This window comes from Cylas formicarius, unplaced genomic scaffold (genome assembly GCF_029955315.1).
Source record: "Cylas formicarius isolate icCylForm1 unplaced genomic scaffold, icCylForm1.1 PGA_scaffold_2__14_contigs__length_35257938, whole genome shotgun sequence".
Lineage (NCBI taxonomy): Eukaryota > Metazoa > Arthropoda > Insecta > Coleoptera > Brentidae > Cylas > Cylas formicarius.
In genome coordinates, this window is record NW_026844319.1 from 16,744,015 (window position 1) to 16,757,302 (window position 13,288).

The 13,288-nt window shown below is 33.4% G+C and overlaps 2 protein-coding genes across 2 annotated transcripts in view; one reads left to right on the plus strand and one right to left on the minus strand.

Annotated features, from left to right (window-relative positions):
* Nucleotides 1-13,288, minus strand: part of LOC132698536 (zinc transporter ZIP11) — a 120,235-nt gene that overhangs the window by 17,337 nt on the left and 89,610 nt on the right. The window contains exon 5 of the mRNA XM_060664677.1: nt 12,470-12,568. Coding sequence (XP_060520660.1) covers nt 12,470-12,568 — 99 coding nt within the window. The remainder of the gene's footprint in view (nt 1-12,469; nt 12,569-13,288) is intronic.
* LOC132698535 (excitatory amino acid transporter 3-like) overlaps nt 12,273-13,288 on the plus strand; it is a 39,666-nt gene continuing 38,650 nt past the window's right edge. Inside the window, exon 1 of the mRNA XM_060664675.1 lies at nt 12,273-12,411. The gene's annotated coding sequence lies outside the window, so the exon portion shown is untranslated. The remainder of the gene's footprint in view (nt 12,412-13,288) is intronic.

Consider the following 13,288-nt stretch of genomic DNA (forward strand, 5'->3'; position numbering starts at 1 on the left):
TACCTTATGTCAAATTTTTTTAAATCTAAAATCCATGTGTTGAATACACTTACATAAGGTAGTTCTGCCACATTTAACGCCGGCTTCATCTTTTTCAAGCCTCCTAATTAAGATATCTAATGCAGGCACGCTTTGTTCCTCCTATAACTGGATTTTACGCCGTATTATATCTTGATCACTTTCATCTACACTCGAGAAAATATCAGCATCGTTTCTTTTTTTCCTCGCTGAAATGGGATTATTCACAATTTTCCATACAGTTGATGTTGGAATTTTCGTCAATGTGACCGTTTCTTCTAAAGATGCTTGCTTGCTGGCATCACGTTCAATGAGAGTCAAATATCAACTTCAACAAATAAAACTTCCTTAGTCTCGATAGAATAGTGTTTTCTACATTTGGGCGGATCTCCTGAGATACACTAGACTCGCACATATTTTGCATAATTCGCACACAATTCAACAAACGCTGTATTAAACACGAAATAAAAATGTTTATTAATAAACTTAAACTAAGCAGTATACGAAACCAAAGAATATTAAACACAGGTATGTATAAAATTATTTTCTATTACGGACCACAATTTTAACTGAAGTTAAATTCCGAAACTTTAGGTAATAATCTTGTTGCATTGTATGTTAATGACCACCCCAAAAGCAATTGGTCACCTTCTCATATCTATAAACAGACCATACTCCCTATTTTTTTTCTCTTCTTCGTGATCTTCTTTTAAAAGAAGCAATGCTACAATAGAGATTGATGAGTGCACTGATGAGCACTCTTCCGTTGTGCTTAACAAACAGTTAATTGGTTTAGGCAAAAAGCGGAAAAAGCGGAGGGGCAATATATATGCAGCGATTTTTTTTTGTTCATTTGAAAAAGAACACATGCGAATATTTCGAGGTACCGGGTAGTAACGGTTTTAAAAATGTTCTCTTTAATAGTATTTGGCCAGATATTTTCTACTACCTACTCTAAAATATGCAATTATGCACGACATTTTAAGAGGCCAACTAAGTAAACTACACAGGTCTACAGTGATTTTGATATTTGAAAGCTGTTTGCTTATTTGTATATTTTTGGGGACCCTTTCTCCAAAATATGCCATATTTTTACTCTATCACGTCATTTTTTTATAGCGCTGTATATCTTGAAAATGTCATTTTATTAATAAACATATCTATGACATGAATATATTAGGCCCATGTTAGGCATGATTTTTATAAAATTAGACTTTTCTGTAAAGTAACGCAGTTGGCGCAGAAGCATCAATACGGCGTTGTAACCTGCTTATGCGCAGTTTGGTTGTACTGATCGTGTTCGGGGCTGTTGTTTTCGTTTTTTTTTTTTGTGTTCTAGAACGTATAACTATAACTTTTTTGTGAAAAATGTATACCACGCTTATTTTGGTGTAAAAATTGGTGCCTAAAACAAGTCAGGCAAAAAGATAGGAAAAAATGTTTAAGCTGTGGTGTTCCTAGGCATCACAGTGATGATTGTTATTTTTGTTCGTGTAATCAAATTGTGTATCCCAATATTGTCTCTGCTTTCGACCTGTTCCTCGTGGACCAGATGGACCAAATGTACCCATACCTACCCCTACCTACAGAATCAGAGGAATCTAATTCCGACTCAGATGACTCAGATTTCACACCAGATTTCAGAGAGCCCGAAGTGTTTAACGTTTAACCAGTGCGAATGAAATGATTTCATTAGTGATTTGCACCTTCCAAAGGATGCATCCGAATTGTTAGCGTCCAGAATTCGAGACAAGCATTTACTGACACCTTTAGTTACATCAAGCTTTTAAAGGGATCGCGAAAAAGAGTAATGTCAATATTTTACTCAGGAAGGACCTCTAGTATTACAACAATATTCCTGACTTAGTTTAGAAATTAGGAAATGTGCCGTATATAATATAAAAGAAGCATGGCGCCTGTTTATTGACTCAAGTAACCGTAATTTAAAAGGCGTTTTATGGCACAGTAGTAATGAACTGGTTTCGGTTCCCGTTGCACATTCGGCATAGTTAAAAGAAACGTATGAAAATTTTTTTTGATAATAAAAAATAATAGTTAGGGAGAACAGAGAGAGAGAGATTTCAATAGGACATTAACGAAATCAAACGGCGATACCAAGGCAGATGGCGGCCTACTGCTGCATGTTAAAATGGGATATGTCACACAGCTTTCTGGCAAAAAGCCGAAGATTTCACTCCAAAAAGTCTGAGTAAGTTTTTTTTCACTTTTTTTTAACTAGGATTCTTTAGACGTTTCCTGTGTTTTGGTCATGGTTTGGGAGCGATCGGATCTTTTCGGTAGATTTTAGCCACCGAGGGTACTTTGACAGTTCCGATGGTCATATCGCACGTCACTCAGTGTATTCCTCCTGTTTTGTACGAATGTACCCAAAAAGACTCGTTTCCACTCACGCGAAATGAAATTCGTGACTAAAGTGGCGTTTATCAAATTGTTTTGCAAACCCTAACCAAAACTACTTCTACCAAAAAGCTTAATTCTTTATAAACATATAAAAATTTCAACAATGATAGTAGTAGTTCAATATTTGGACACCCTGTCGACAAAACTAGGAAATTTGTAACTCGTTATGAACCCCAATCAATGGTGTTGGTTTTTCTAAAATATTTCTTAGCGTCACCTCTGATAATATAATTTTGGATGCATAACCAAATACACAGCTTGACTATATTAGTTGCCCATACAATCCGATTAAAGTCACCATTATGTATCCGGGTCGTATTTAATAAAAAAGAATTAAGTTATGAAAATAATGCAATTGGTTGGTAAATTTTTACATCTTGTAAATGATAAATGGCCCAACTTTGCAAGTCCACAAAGTTAGAATTCGAAGTTAACGAATGGTTGGCTATAGCGGGACCGGAGAGTTGCCATATTATAAGTCCCCGGTGATGACATCACCCGATTCGAAAAAATGCATGCATGCGATAGAGCAAGTGCATTTTTGCGGTTTCCGATTGGATAGTAAAAGGCAAAATGGGAGGTGACCGATGTATAACGCGCAAACCGCCCGTGGCCACCGCCGCCAACGCCGCCGCCTGGGAACGGCCTTGCGGGGTCATGACGGACAGGTATTTTTAGTGTTGCAACTATGATGACGGTGATGATGCCGACGCTGATGCATCCTCGTTTAAATATGAAAGGGAACCGTCGCCTCTACTGCTACGCTAAGTGTGTTAGAAAATGTACGGGGGGACTGATTCTTAAACGTATATATTGGTGGACAGGTTTTTAGGTTGTTTTAGCTAAACATCCCTTATCTACGCGAAAGTGAAAAGTTCTTGAGACATTCTAGCTTTTGTGTTTTCTGAGATAACTGCTATAGACGTACTAATTTAACACTGAAGGCAAATACAACTTTCCTTCTGCACTGTTTCAGTTTTGTCTTATCAGATTACATAAATTGGAGGAAATTATCTATCAAAAATATCCTAAAAACTACGATCTAAGAAAAATACAAAACAAAAATATCCACTCGTGAAAGAAAACTTCGAACATCTTGTAAATCGAGAAGTCTTTATTTCACAAGTCTCATGGTAGATTGACATGGCATTTTAGCTAAAAATAGTGCAAATGACGTCTATTAGCATGCTAAAAACTATATACTATATACTATATACTATAATAGACAAAATTGGCCCATAAAAATTGTTTTTCTCCGTTTTTTTCGACCGGTTTTTTAAAGCTAGAATAAGAGTTAAGAGGTATGGTGTAAGCTCTAAAAATAAAGATTTGTTTTACATTTTTCCCAAATTTAAGGACATATAAATTACTACGCCAATGTCAGTTAACAAAATTTACATTTCTCTAAACAAAATAGTCGATAGAAAATAACACGACGCGATATTTAGTAAAAATAAATTCAAAATTAATTTGTATTTGATCGATTCAATTAAATTTATACTGGTTAGTATAACCATAAACTGTGCGCGTGGTCTTAATGCTTAAAGCTTGATCCCATCAGAATATATCCTAACACATTTATTTTTTGTTATTCTCTAGATTTCTGAACCTAAAATTGACAATTAATCATAAAAAAAAATGCTTAACCCAAACAGTTTGTTACGCTGGAAAATGATATAATAATCACAACAATACCAAGACTATTGTAATACATTAGAAAAAAATATATCACAAAAGGCAAAGTTGAAGTCACACTTTCCTGCTTAACCTACAATTGTGGAATATTAATTATTTGTTAATTGTTAGTTAAGCTGGCGTAATGGACAGCTAAAACGCAAGCAATAGAAAAGAAGAAGAAAAAAGAAATGAATAGAAACGCATCTAAAAATAACCAATTATCAATTATATGTGATATAAGAAAAAGTATAGAACAAAAGAAGATGCAGACATGCACTCAAACCAATTAATATGTAGCGTTTACAGTACAGCCTTTTTGAATGTCAAGACTAAGAGGAATGCTGTTATAATTTAAATAAACCTGATATGAAAATGATTTCATCAAGAGTGATGTTTTATGAGGGAGGAGCGATGCGTTTATGCGTCAAGTCTAAATTGTGAGCTTCATATCTAAATTCAATATTATCAGATATTCGGGATATATTTTATTGGTTATTTTTTGTCCATGTTGAACAACCCAATTTCCCTAATTTTAGCACCAATCCAACCAGTCATACCGTCTGATCTCCCAGTCAAATGTACATAACAATTCTAAATAAACTTGACACGTCTTGCATCATACACCAGAAGGTCTGTCTATCTACACAGCGTCACAAACGTTAGACTGCGATAGGACTACACTATTACATAATGATTTTTTAAAACTATGATTTAAAAGATATCTTTAGCTGAAAATAAGTTTAAAACTGGCAAATGACTCTTTTTCACGTAGTTGCTGATATGATCCGAAAAGTCTAACTCAACGTCAAGCAACAATCCTAGACTCTTGGAAATAGTTGAATATTCAAGAACTTCCTTATTAAGATTAATGCGTAAAAAGGTTTAAGCATCCCTTCTTTGGGAATGCCCAGACAATAATACCCTTCGACAATTTTCTTGTATTAATTGCAAAACGATGGTTTTTGGAAGCTGTAAGAAAGCGATCCGGTTCATTATTTAGCCAAAGGTACAATTCAGTATTCAGTATCAGCATTATAAATGGGCATATATAATTTCTGCAATTAAATTTAAAATCTTATTTCAGTGAAAATTGAACTCCGCAGAATGAAAAACATTTTTCACCACAAGCTTTCCACTTTGAAAATTCAGAGGCTGGGGCTATTATCCGAGATGACCTTTCGTCGTAAGATGCCTATTTAGAATTGGAGTTGGACATTGGGAATGAAATTTTCTTTAAAAAATACATATACACTATTACCACAAACGCCTGCATAAGATGGAAACATTATTTATCAATGAGTTGTGGAAAATTTTGATGATGGGCATAGTGTCTACATGAAAAATAATAAATAACTTAAGTTACGAAAGTTTTAAACACATATTTTAGACCAGTCAAAATTGCCATTGTTTAAAAGAAATTTATTAAAAAATTGGTTATTTAAAATATCCAAAAAAAATATTGGAAAAAGTTTATTTTTCGGTTTTCTACAAATGTGACATTTTTCAAATCGTAGAAACATTTTTTTTCACATTTTCCTTACCTAACCAATTTAAAGAAATAGGAATCAAACCAGTTAGGTGGACTAGACTAAATACTTCAAGATATCAAAGAAAATCTTCCCAAAGCACCTATATGTTGATGTAAAGTTAATACGGTTATAACATTTGAAATCAACTTTAATTAATTTTAATACAATTTATAGTAACTCACTTAAAAAATATAAAAAAAATATTAATTAATTGTTTAAGAAAAAATGTTCCCAGATGCAGCGCACTTTAGTGGTCTCATCGTATAACAATGGAGCTACTGACTTTATTCCAGTTTCACACTGTATAAAGGACACCTACGAGAAGAAAACATTCAGAACTTTTTGTCCAAATTCTTGTACATTAGGTAATTCAGCAGATAGCACATTGACTTAATAAATTCAACATTGCCTTCCCGAAGAAAAGATTAAAGTGTCCAAGATTCCATCCCATTACGTTTAACAAGCGATTTATGCAAATTTTAAAACGTCGCAACACAAATATACATACAAATTTTACATCTCGGCTTTGGTCGTGCGCAGTAAAATGCAGAAAGTTCCCATCAGTTGCCCGACGTATTAAAAATAAATTGACGCTTAATCGCTACCGACCATTACATTATTAAAAATTAACAAGCTGCGGTGAAAACGTTAACTCTCAATAAATGGTTAAACTTTCCTTAATTAATTAATTAAATTAGAGAAGACCCGACTAATCAGACGTAAAAATCAATTTACGGTCGTACTAAAAAATGGTTTATGGTTCCCGCGATCTACAGGGTGGATCCTTGTCGCTAGACCAGATGTATTAGTTAATTGATTATAGCTTTAATCATTTCCTGAATGAGAAAACTGCTAATTTATTGACTGGTCGGGTTATACAGCTAATCACTTTACCAACCTTTAAATGACGGTTTCCAGCAAAGATACTCATTCATCGTAAACTAATCATCACTAAAGACTGGACCCAATTTTAAGGTTGAAGTACTCGTTTGATTTTCATGATTTTTTATTAAATTATAGAGTGATTCCTCAGTAACGATGGTGTCAGATGTAAATTTGAGCATACACGAGTTGCAACAATGAGACGAAGTATTTTTTTGAACAAGCGCAGCGGTTGCAGCTGTTGTCCACATTATCTATGTTTTCATAGGAGATACACTGATTCAAAGTGAACGCATCCGATTAAACTCTGAAAAGACAACAAATAAACGTCAAACCATAAGTTTAGAAAACAAAAACAAAGTTTATAAATTCTTGTGGAATAGAATACTTGTTGAAACGGTGCATATATAAATGATACATGATATATCGAAGATATTTTCCAAAACGCTGTTGCTCTCTACTGTCATTTTGTCGTGGACATATTAGTATGAACACAAGACAATACGCGACAGCACATGGCAAGGAGTATCCCAAAAGAATTTGTAAAAAACCTTGTTGATAGTCAGTTTGATACGAAGAGGCTTAAAATTTTATTTGCTCAATCTTACGTTCATGTTCAGTTATTTGTTTGCTTCATCAGAGCCGTACGATTTGAACCAACACATATCCAATAAGAACAGAGGTAATTTCGTGATTAAAAACTAACAAACCATGGAGAAAAGATAATGTAGTAATGTGATTTCGTTTATTACTGAATAATGTTGCAGGTCGAATGAGGCCATATGTAAGTCAAGATATATATAAGGTTCGACAGTGTGGAAATATAGATAATTATAAAAAAAATATTTTAATAGCAATTTTCAAACGATTCAACGCTAGTCTTTTCGAACCAAGACTGACTTCTTTGAGCAAGCACTGATAAATTTTTATATAAATAAAAGACTTTACACTGCAATTGCTAAACTCGATCGAAAGAAAATGTCAGTAAAGATTTTAAAATATTACTGATATGAAAACATTGGGCCACTTGTGCGGCTGCTAGCTGGCGTCTAAACCAATGAGCGAGTTTAGCGAATTTGGAGCGATAGGGATATTTTTTGCGTCTTTTTCGCATAGAGTCGTTTTATTATTGCGAGCATATTATTAATAATATTTTTGAACATTTTATGATAATGCGACGAGTTTTAATTTGTTTGTGAACACCTCTGTTGCATTTCATTCAAAAAAGATAAAAACCCGAGGAATCCATTAACTTATTAAAGTGTTCGCATTTTGAGCAGTCAATAACTTTTCCGAAATATATCCTCCCAGGGGAGACTTTTTATTAATCATTTTAGCATCATCCGTCCCACCCACATTGATAATTTTGAACTGATATCGCGTTTTTCGCACGCTAGTTTCATTTTCATTACGAATTCGCTTTTTAATATTTATTTAAAGGCGGTCGTGCGGAAGTTGAACATCTCTGTTGTATGCGTTTTTGTGGCTAATAAAGATCGGTAAAGTGAAATAAAGGGAAAAATCCAGGTACGTAATACAAGCACATCAGTGAAACTAATAACAACGGTTTTCTTCCGAAAAAAAAAATCTTCAGAAATTTATTAAAATTTTTGCGTGACGAGGAATTACACCAAGAACTCAATCATTCATCTGGAGAAGTTAAGTAATAACTGTTGATTATTTTAAATAAAGAAGAAAAAGGCTTTCAATAGATGTGGATAGTCAATCTTTGATTTCAAATATTTATATGAAACCTCACGGATATCTGCGTTTTAAAGAACGTAATTGAAATTCCACAACAGGGACTGCCCAAAATGTATAGCTGAAAAAGACTCCTAGTCCTTTTAGAAATTTCTGTTGCATGCTATATTGCAGTATATTTATTATACTGATTTTTGATTTCATTTACTTAAAATATATTTTGAGCGTTTGCTTTTAAGTTTTTGTTGCATATTATCGATATACGAAGCGAATGAAAGTTTTGATTATTACCAAGATCTTATTTATCTCTTTAAAGGTAGAAAAAAACCAATTATGTTGCATTTTCAGATACCACACCGCATTTTTTCTATTTGTGAACTTTTTGAGCCCTGTATAATAGATTGCAAAGAATTCAGGCGGGGTCAAAAAGTTATCGGCCCTATTTTTTTATCGAATACCCTACATATTATTTTTTATTTACATTGACAGCCATATACGTAAAGTATTCAAAAATACAAACCCATATACTGTTATTTTAAAAACCCATCCCGAACTTTTTTTTTTTTTAAAGGAAATTCGAAAAACTCCTCATTTTTTTCAGTTTTAAAAAGAGGTTAAAAGCAAGTAATGGTATTTGCCACACGTAGTATCTCGAGTAAAAGTTGGGTAAGAATTAAAAACAAAATATGTAAGTCTCTCTCAGAAAATATATGTGATAAAAAATTGAATACTGAAAGGTATATATCTGTAATATTTTCCATTATCCAGGAACGTTCACCAAAAAAATCTAACATAGATGATTTTATTCTTTTTAAACCATATATGTATTACTACACATTCCAGACTTCGTGTAGGAGATAATAATAGGTAAAGTCTGTTCATAGATATAAGAAAGTGACCAATTGATTTTCAATGGGATTATCCAAGGGTGGTCATTGACATACAATGCAATACCTAAAAGTTTCGGAATTTAAATTCAGGTGAAATTGTGGTCCGCAATTGAAAATAATTTTATACCTACCTGTGTTTAATATTCTTTGGTTTGGTATACTACTTAGTTTAAGTTTTATTAGTAATCATTCTTATTTCGTGTGTAATACAGCGTGTGTTGAATCGTGTGCGAATTATGCAAAAATATGTGAGAGTCTAGTGTATCTCAGGAGATGCTCCCGCCCAAATGTAGAAAACACTATTCTATTGAGACTAAGGATGTTATAAACAATGTTTATTTGACTCTCATTGAACGTGGTACCAGCAAGCAAGCATCTTTAGAAGAAACGGCCACATTGACGAAAATTCCAACATCAACTGTATGGAAAATGGTGAATAATCCCATTTCAGCGAGGAAGAAAAAGAAGCGCTGCTGAAATTTTCTCGAGTGTAGATGAAAGTGATCAAGATATAATACGGCGTAAAATTTACCAGTTATACGAGGAACAAAGCGTGCGCATTAGATATCTTAATTAATCTTTTTTAGTACTACAAACGCACGTCTGATTCAGATTTGTAAAATGTTTGCAGTAAAAGTGATGTATATGGCCGGGCTTGCAATTTAACTTACTTACAATTTTTGTATTTAATTGTTTATGGTATATTTTCTGAGAGTGTCCTAAGACAAACGGGCCATTATATTTACATACAACATACAACAATAGGGAACTTGGACAAAATTTTAATATGAAAAATATTGTTTATAAAAATAAGTTTATACTATTAAAAAACCACAGTTAAAAAAAATGTCGTAGTTCTATGTAACAAAAATAATCAATTACAAATTGTAAAATTTAATTTTTTAATTTATGCGCCAGCCGGACGGTAGCATAGAGAACCCATTAGGGAACAACAACGCTTTCGTCTTGGTTAGTTTACGTTTTGTTATCTTGTGTTTGGTGTCAAAAGAAAGTTTTGAAAATGACCGAGGTCGATTTTTTAAAAGGTCAATCTGTTAATTTACCTTTAGTGGATATGCTAAAATTTTTAAGTTTTTAAAATTCAAATGGTATATCAAATAAAATGTAAATTATTCAACGAAAAAAATAAAAAGGATTTTTTTTAAACTAGTGGAAAGTTAAATGCTGATTTTAAAGTATATTGCCATTGATAATTTAAAGTGTTCTTTATTTTATATATATCACGAGCCATGGAGACTGTAATAGGATCGGTGCAAAGTCGAAGAGTTAAAAATGTTTGCACGGTTAGGGATAAAGTGACAACTGCATATAATCTTCACAAAAAACAACGGCTTTTTCTGGAAGACGAATAAAAAGTTTATCTGGCGTTTTACGGATTGTACTCAATATAGCTTTTGTGTTGCCTCCATTATTATCATGTAAAGCACACTAAGCACGAATACAAACCAGCGTAGATTAATTACAAACACACCTTAACACGAGCCAAAAATAAACGTAAATAATATAATTCTGGGCTTATAACCTGAGCAAAACACTATAACATGTCGCCGTATCGATCGAAAAGCAGCGGTATGACGTCATCATCTTTCCCGCGCGTTTAGTTTCGTTTAAAAGGAATAGCCGGGTGTTACAACATGAATTTTTTATTGCAACTTAAATATTATGTTTTGAGTTTTGATATTTGCTACGCGTTATTTTTATACATAAACATATATATTAAAGAAATTAAAAAATGTTCAAGTTCGCTATTGGACGACTGATCCCAAGTCGATTGTTCGTAGGTAATAGTAATCTTATATGCATTCATTTCAAGAGATTGTAGAACCTATCGTCAAGATTATGGTGCAATGTTGAATGAATAAGCTAACGAAATTGAAAAACCACTGAGTACTGATTAATGTTGTTGTTGATTTTTTAAAAAGCGCACCTACGTCGCACACCTACAATATCAACGTTTTGTTAAAAAACAAACAACGCCGGCGTGTTGAGCTCTGAAGCACGTGTCTTATCACCATCGGACGGTGATAACTGCTTCAGCCTCAATGGTATGTGACCTGAAAATTCCTAGGTCAATGCCTTTAAGTTTAAATGGTTCGGTTTGGTTGCCTGGCTGCCGCGCTCACGCTGTTGCCGATATCGGATGTTTTTAATCAGAATCAAAGCAAATTTTTCACAACCAACCAAAATGTCTAACTGGGAGCGAGTATTTGAGGTCAACAAGAAACAAAATACCTTAGATTCCATTTGATAAATACTTGAGATATGATGTTTTGAAATCTCAAATTTAATGAAAGATATCCGGGGCACCCTGTATGTTTAAGACTTTTCAGCTCATGATACAGGGCGGATCACAAGCTTTTAGGGACAAACTTAGCAGTTAATAGGAAACATTTTTTAAATTGCTGCGTTATTGATATGTAGCATTTTATGCCTATTATATTTTAAAGTAAAGTCAATTACTAAAAATAGTTACTTCGAAAATTAAAAAGTATATAATTTTCTTATAAATTTAAGACTCTGCAGCTCTAAGGAGGCATGCGAATGAATTTTTTTCTTACAAAAATCCTCGATCCTGCCCAATCGTAGTTTGTCACAAAAAACCTGATCCACCCTATATATTTCTCCAACGAAATGAACTATTAGGTTGGGTTATGGTAAGCACGTAGACGAAAACAACCGCCAGATGATATGGAACAGCAAGCAAGGCCGTCCTGTGGGAACATTTAAACGGGAAATGAGGAATTCCAGGCTCGAATTGTAAATGTACTCATCACTCTTGACATTCGCGAGATCCTTTAATTATAGCGAGCTGGATCGTTTGTCTAGATTAATTGTTTTTTTAATTAATCCATGTGGCTACTCTATACGAATCCGTTCGGTGTGTCTTTGGCTACAACAATACGACTCTGGATAACTAGATACTACAAGATGTCAGATGGAGCAATAAATAATGTTCTGCGTTCACAAGTGTGAGAAACTGATAATTAACTTTTCTTAGGGCGACAGTACCGAGTCGTTATAATGGGAGAAAAAAATGTGCCTACGGCCAAAACATCAGAAATGGACTAAAAGTTTGCGCTAGCTTTAAAAGAGGCTGAAAACAGGATATTACATTAATGTCAATATTATATACCCAGTGGTCGTTACTTTAACGAATTAGTTCGTTTGTTTATAGTGAATCGGGCAGCCGATGCGGTGTTGGTTGTGCGTGCTTCATTCCAGTGTAAAGTTTTTTTTCCACAAAAACCACCGAGTGGTGCGAATTGAAATAGGTAATGGCATTCTAGTATTTAGAGAAATTGATTTTATCGAAACCAGATAAAAACTTACCATAAACTTTTCCAAACGGAAAATCCAGCGGCGTGCAGAGGCAAGCTAACGGCAAGGCCCTCGGGGAAATTTTGAATGCCGATACCCAGAGCAAGATTTCTGGAAAGAACAAAAAAAAAACAATTATATTTTTATACTTTCGCATCTACAGCTTGTAATTTTCAAACAGTTTTACGGCATCTGAATCTCACCTTATCTTCCATTCAAAATTGATATACAATATACTTATATATTTATATTCTTTTCAGATTTATGAGAAACTAATTTAAAAACAGTTTTACTTGTTGAATTAAAAAAGAACTGTCTAGGAATGTTTAGATGAATGCGAAAGCATGTCTAAAATAAAAGTTTAGCAATAACAAAAGAAATAATAGTAACCGCTATGTGCAAATAATGAAAAACACTAATTAAACCAATAAAATTCAATCAACCATTTTTCTTTACTAAATTTAATAGTTAACGCGATAAATCCGAAAAACAAGATTAAAACCCAGGAAAGAAGCGTTTCATTGTAAAGCATAAAACCATTAGCGATAAACGAAATTACGTACTGAAATATAGAACGTATCCTTAGAAAATAAACCATATTACAGGGTCACTTAATACCAGAGAAATTCCGGCAAAATTCAAGTACGGAAAAGTATAACACCTTTAATAAAATGTAAATATGTACAAGGGTGAACAAAAATTGTTCCAATTCGGTGTATGAAGGTTCATTTTATCGTATATTTCAAATAAATGACAAGGTTTAGAATTAAAAAAAAATAGAGCAAATTTTGAAGGGATATATTAAAAATACAGGACGTTCAACTGCCATCA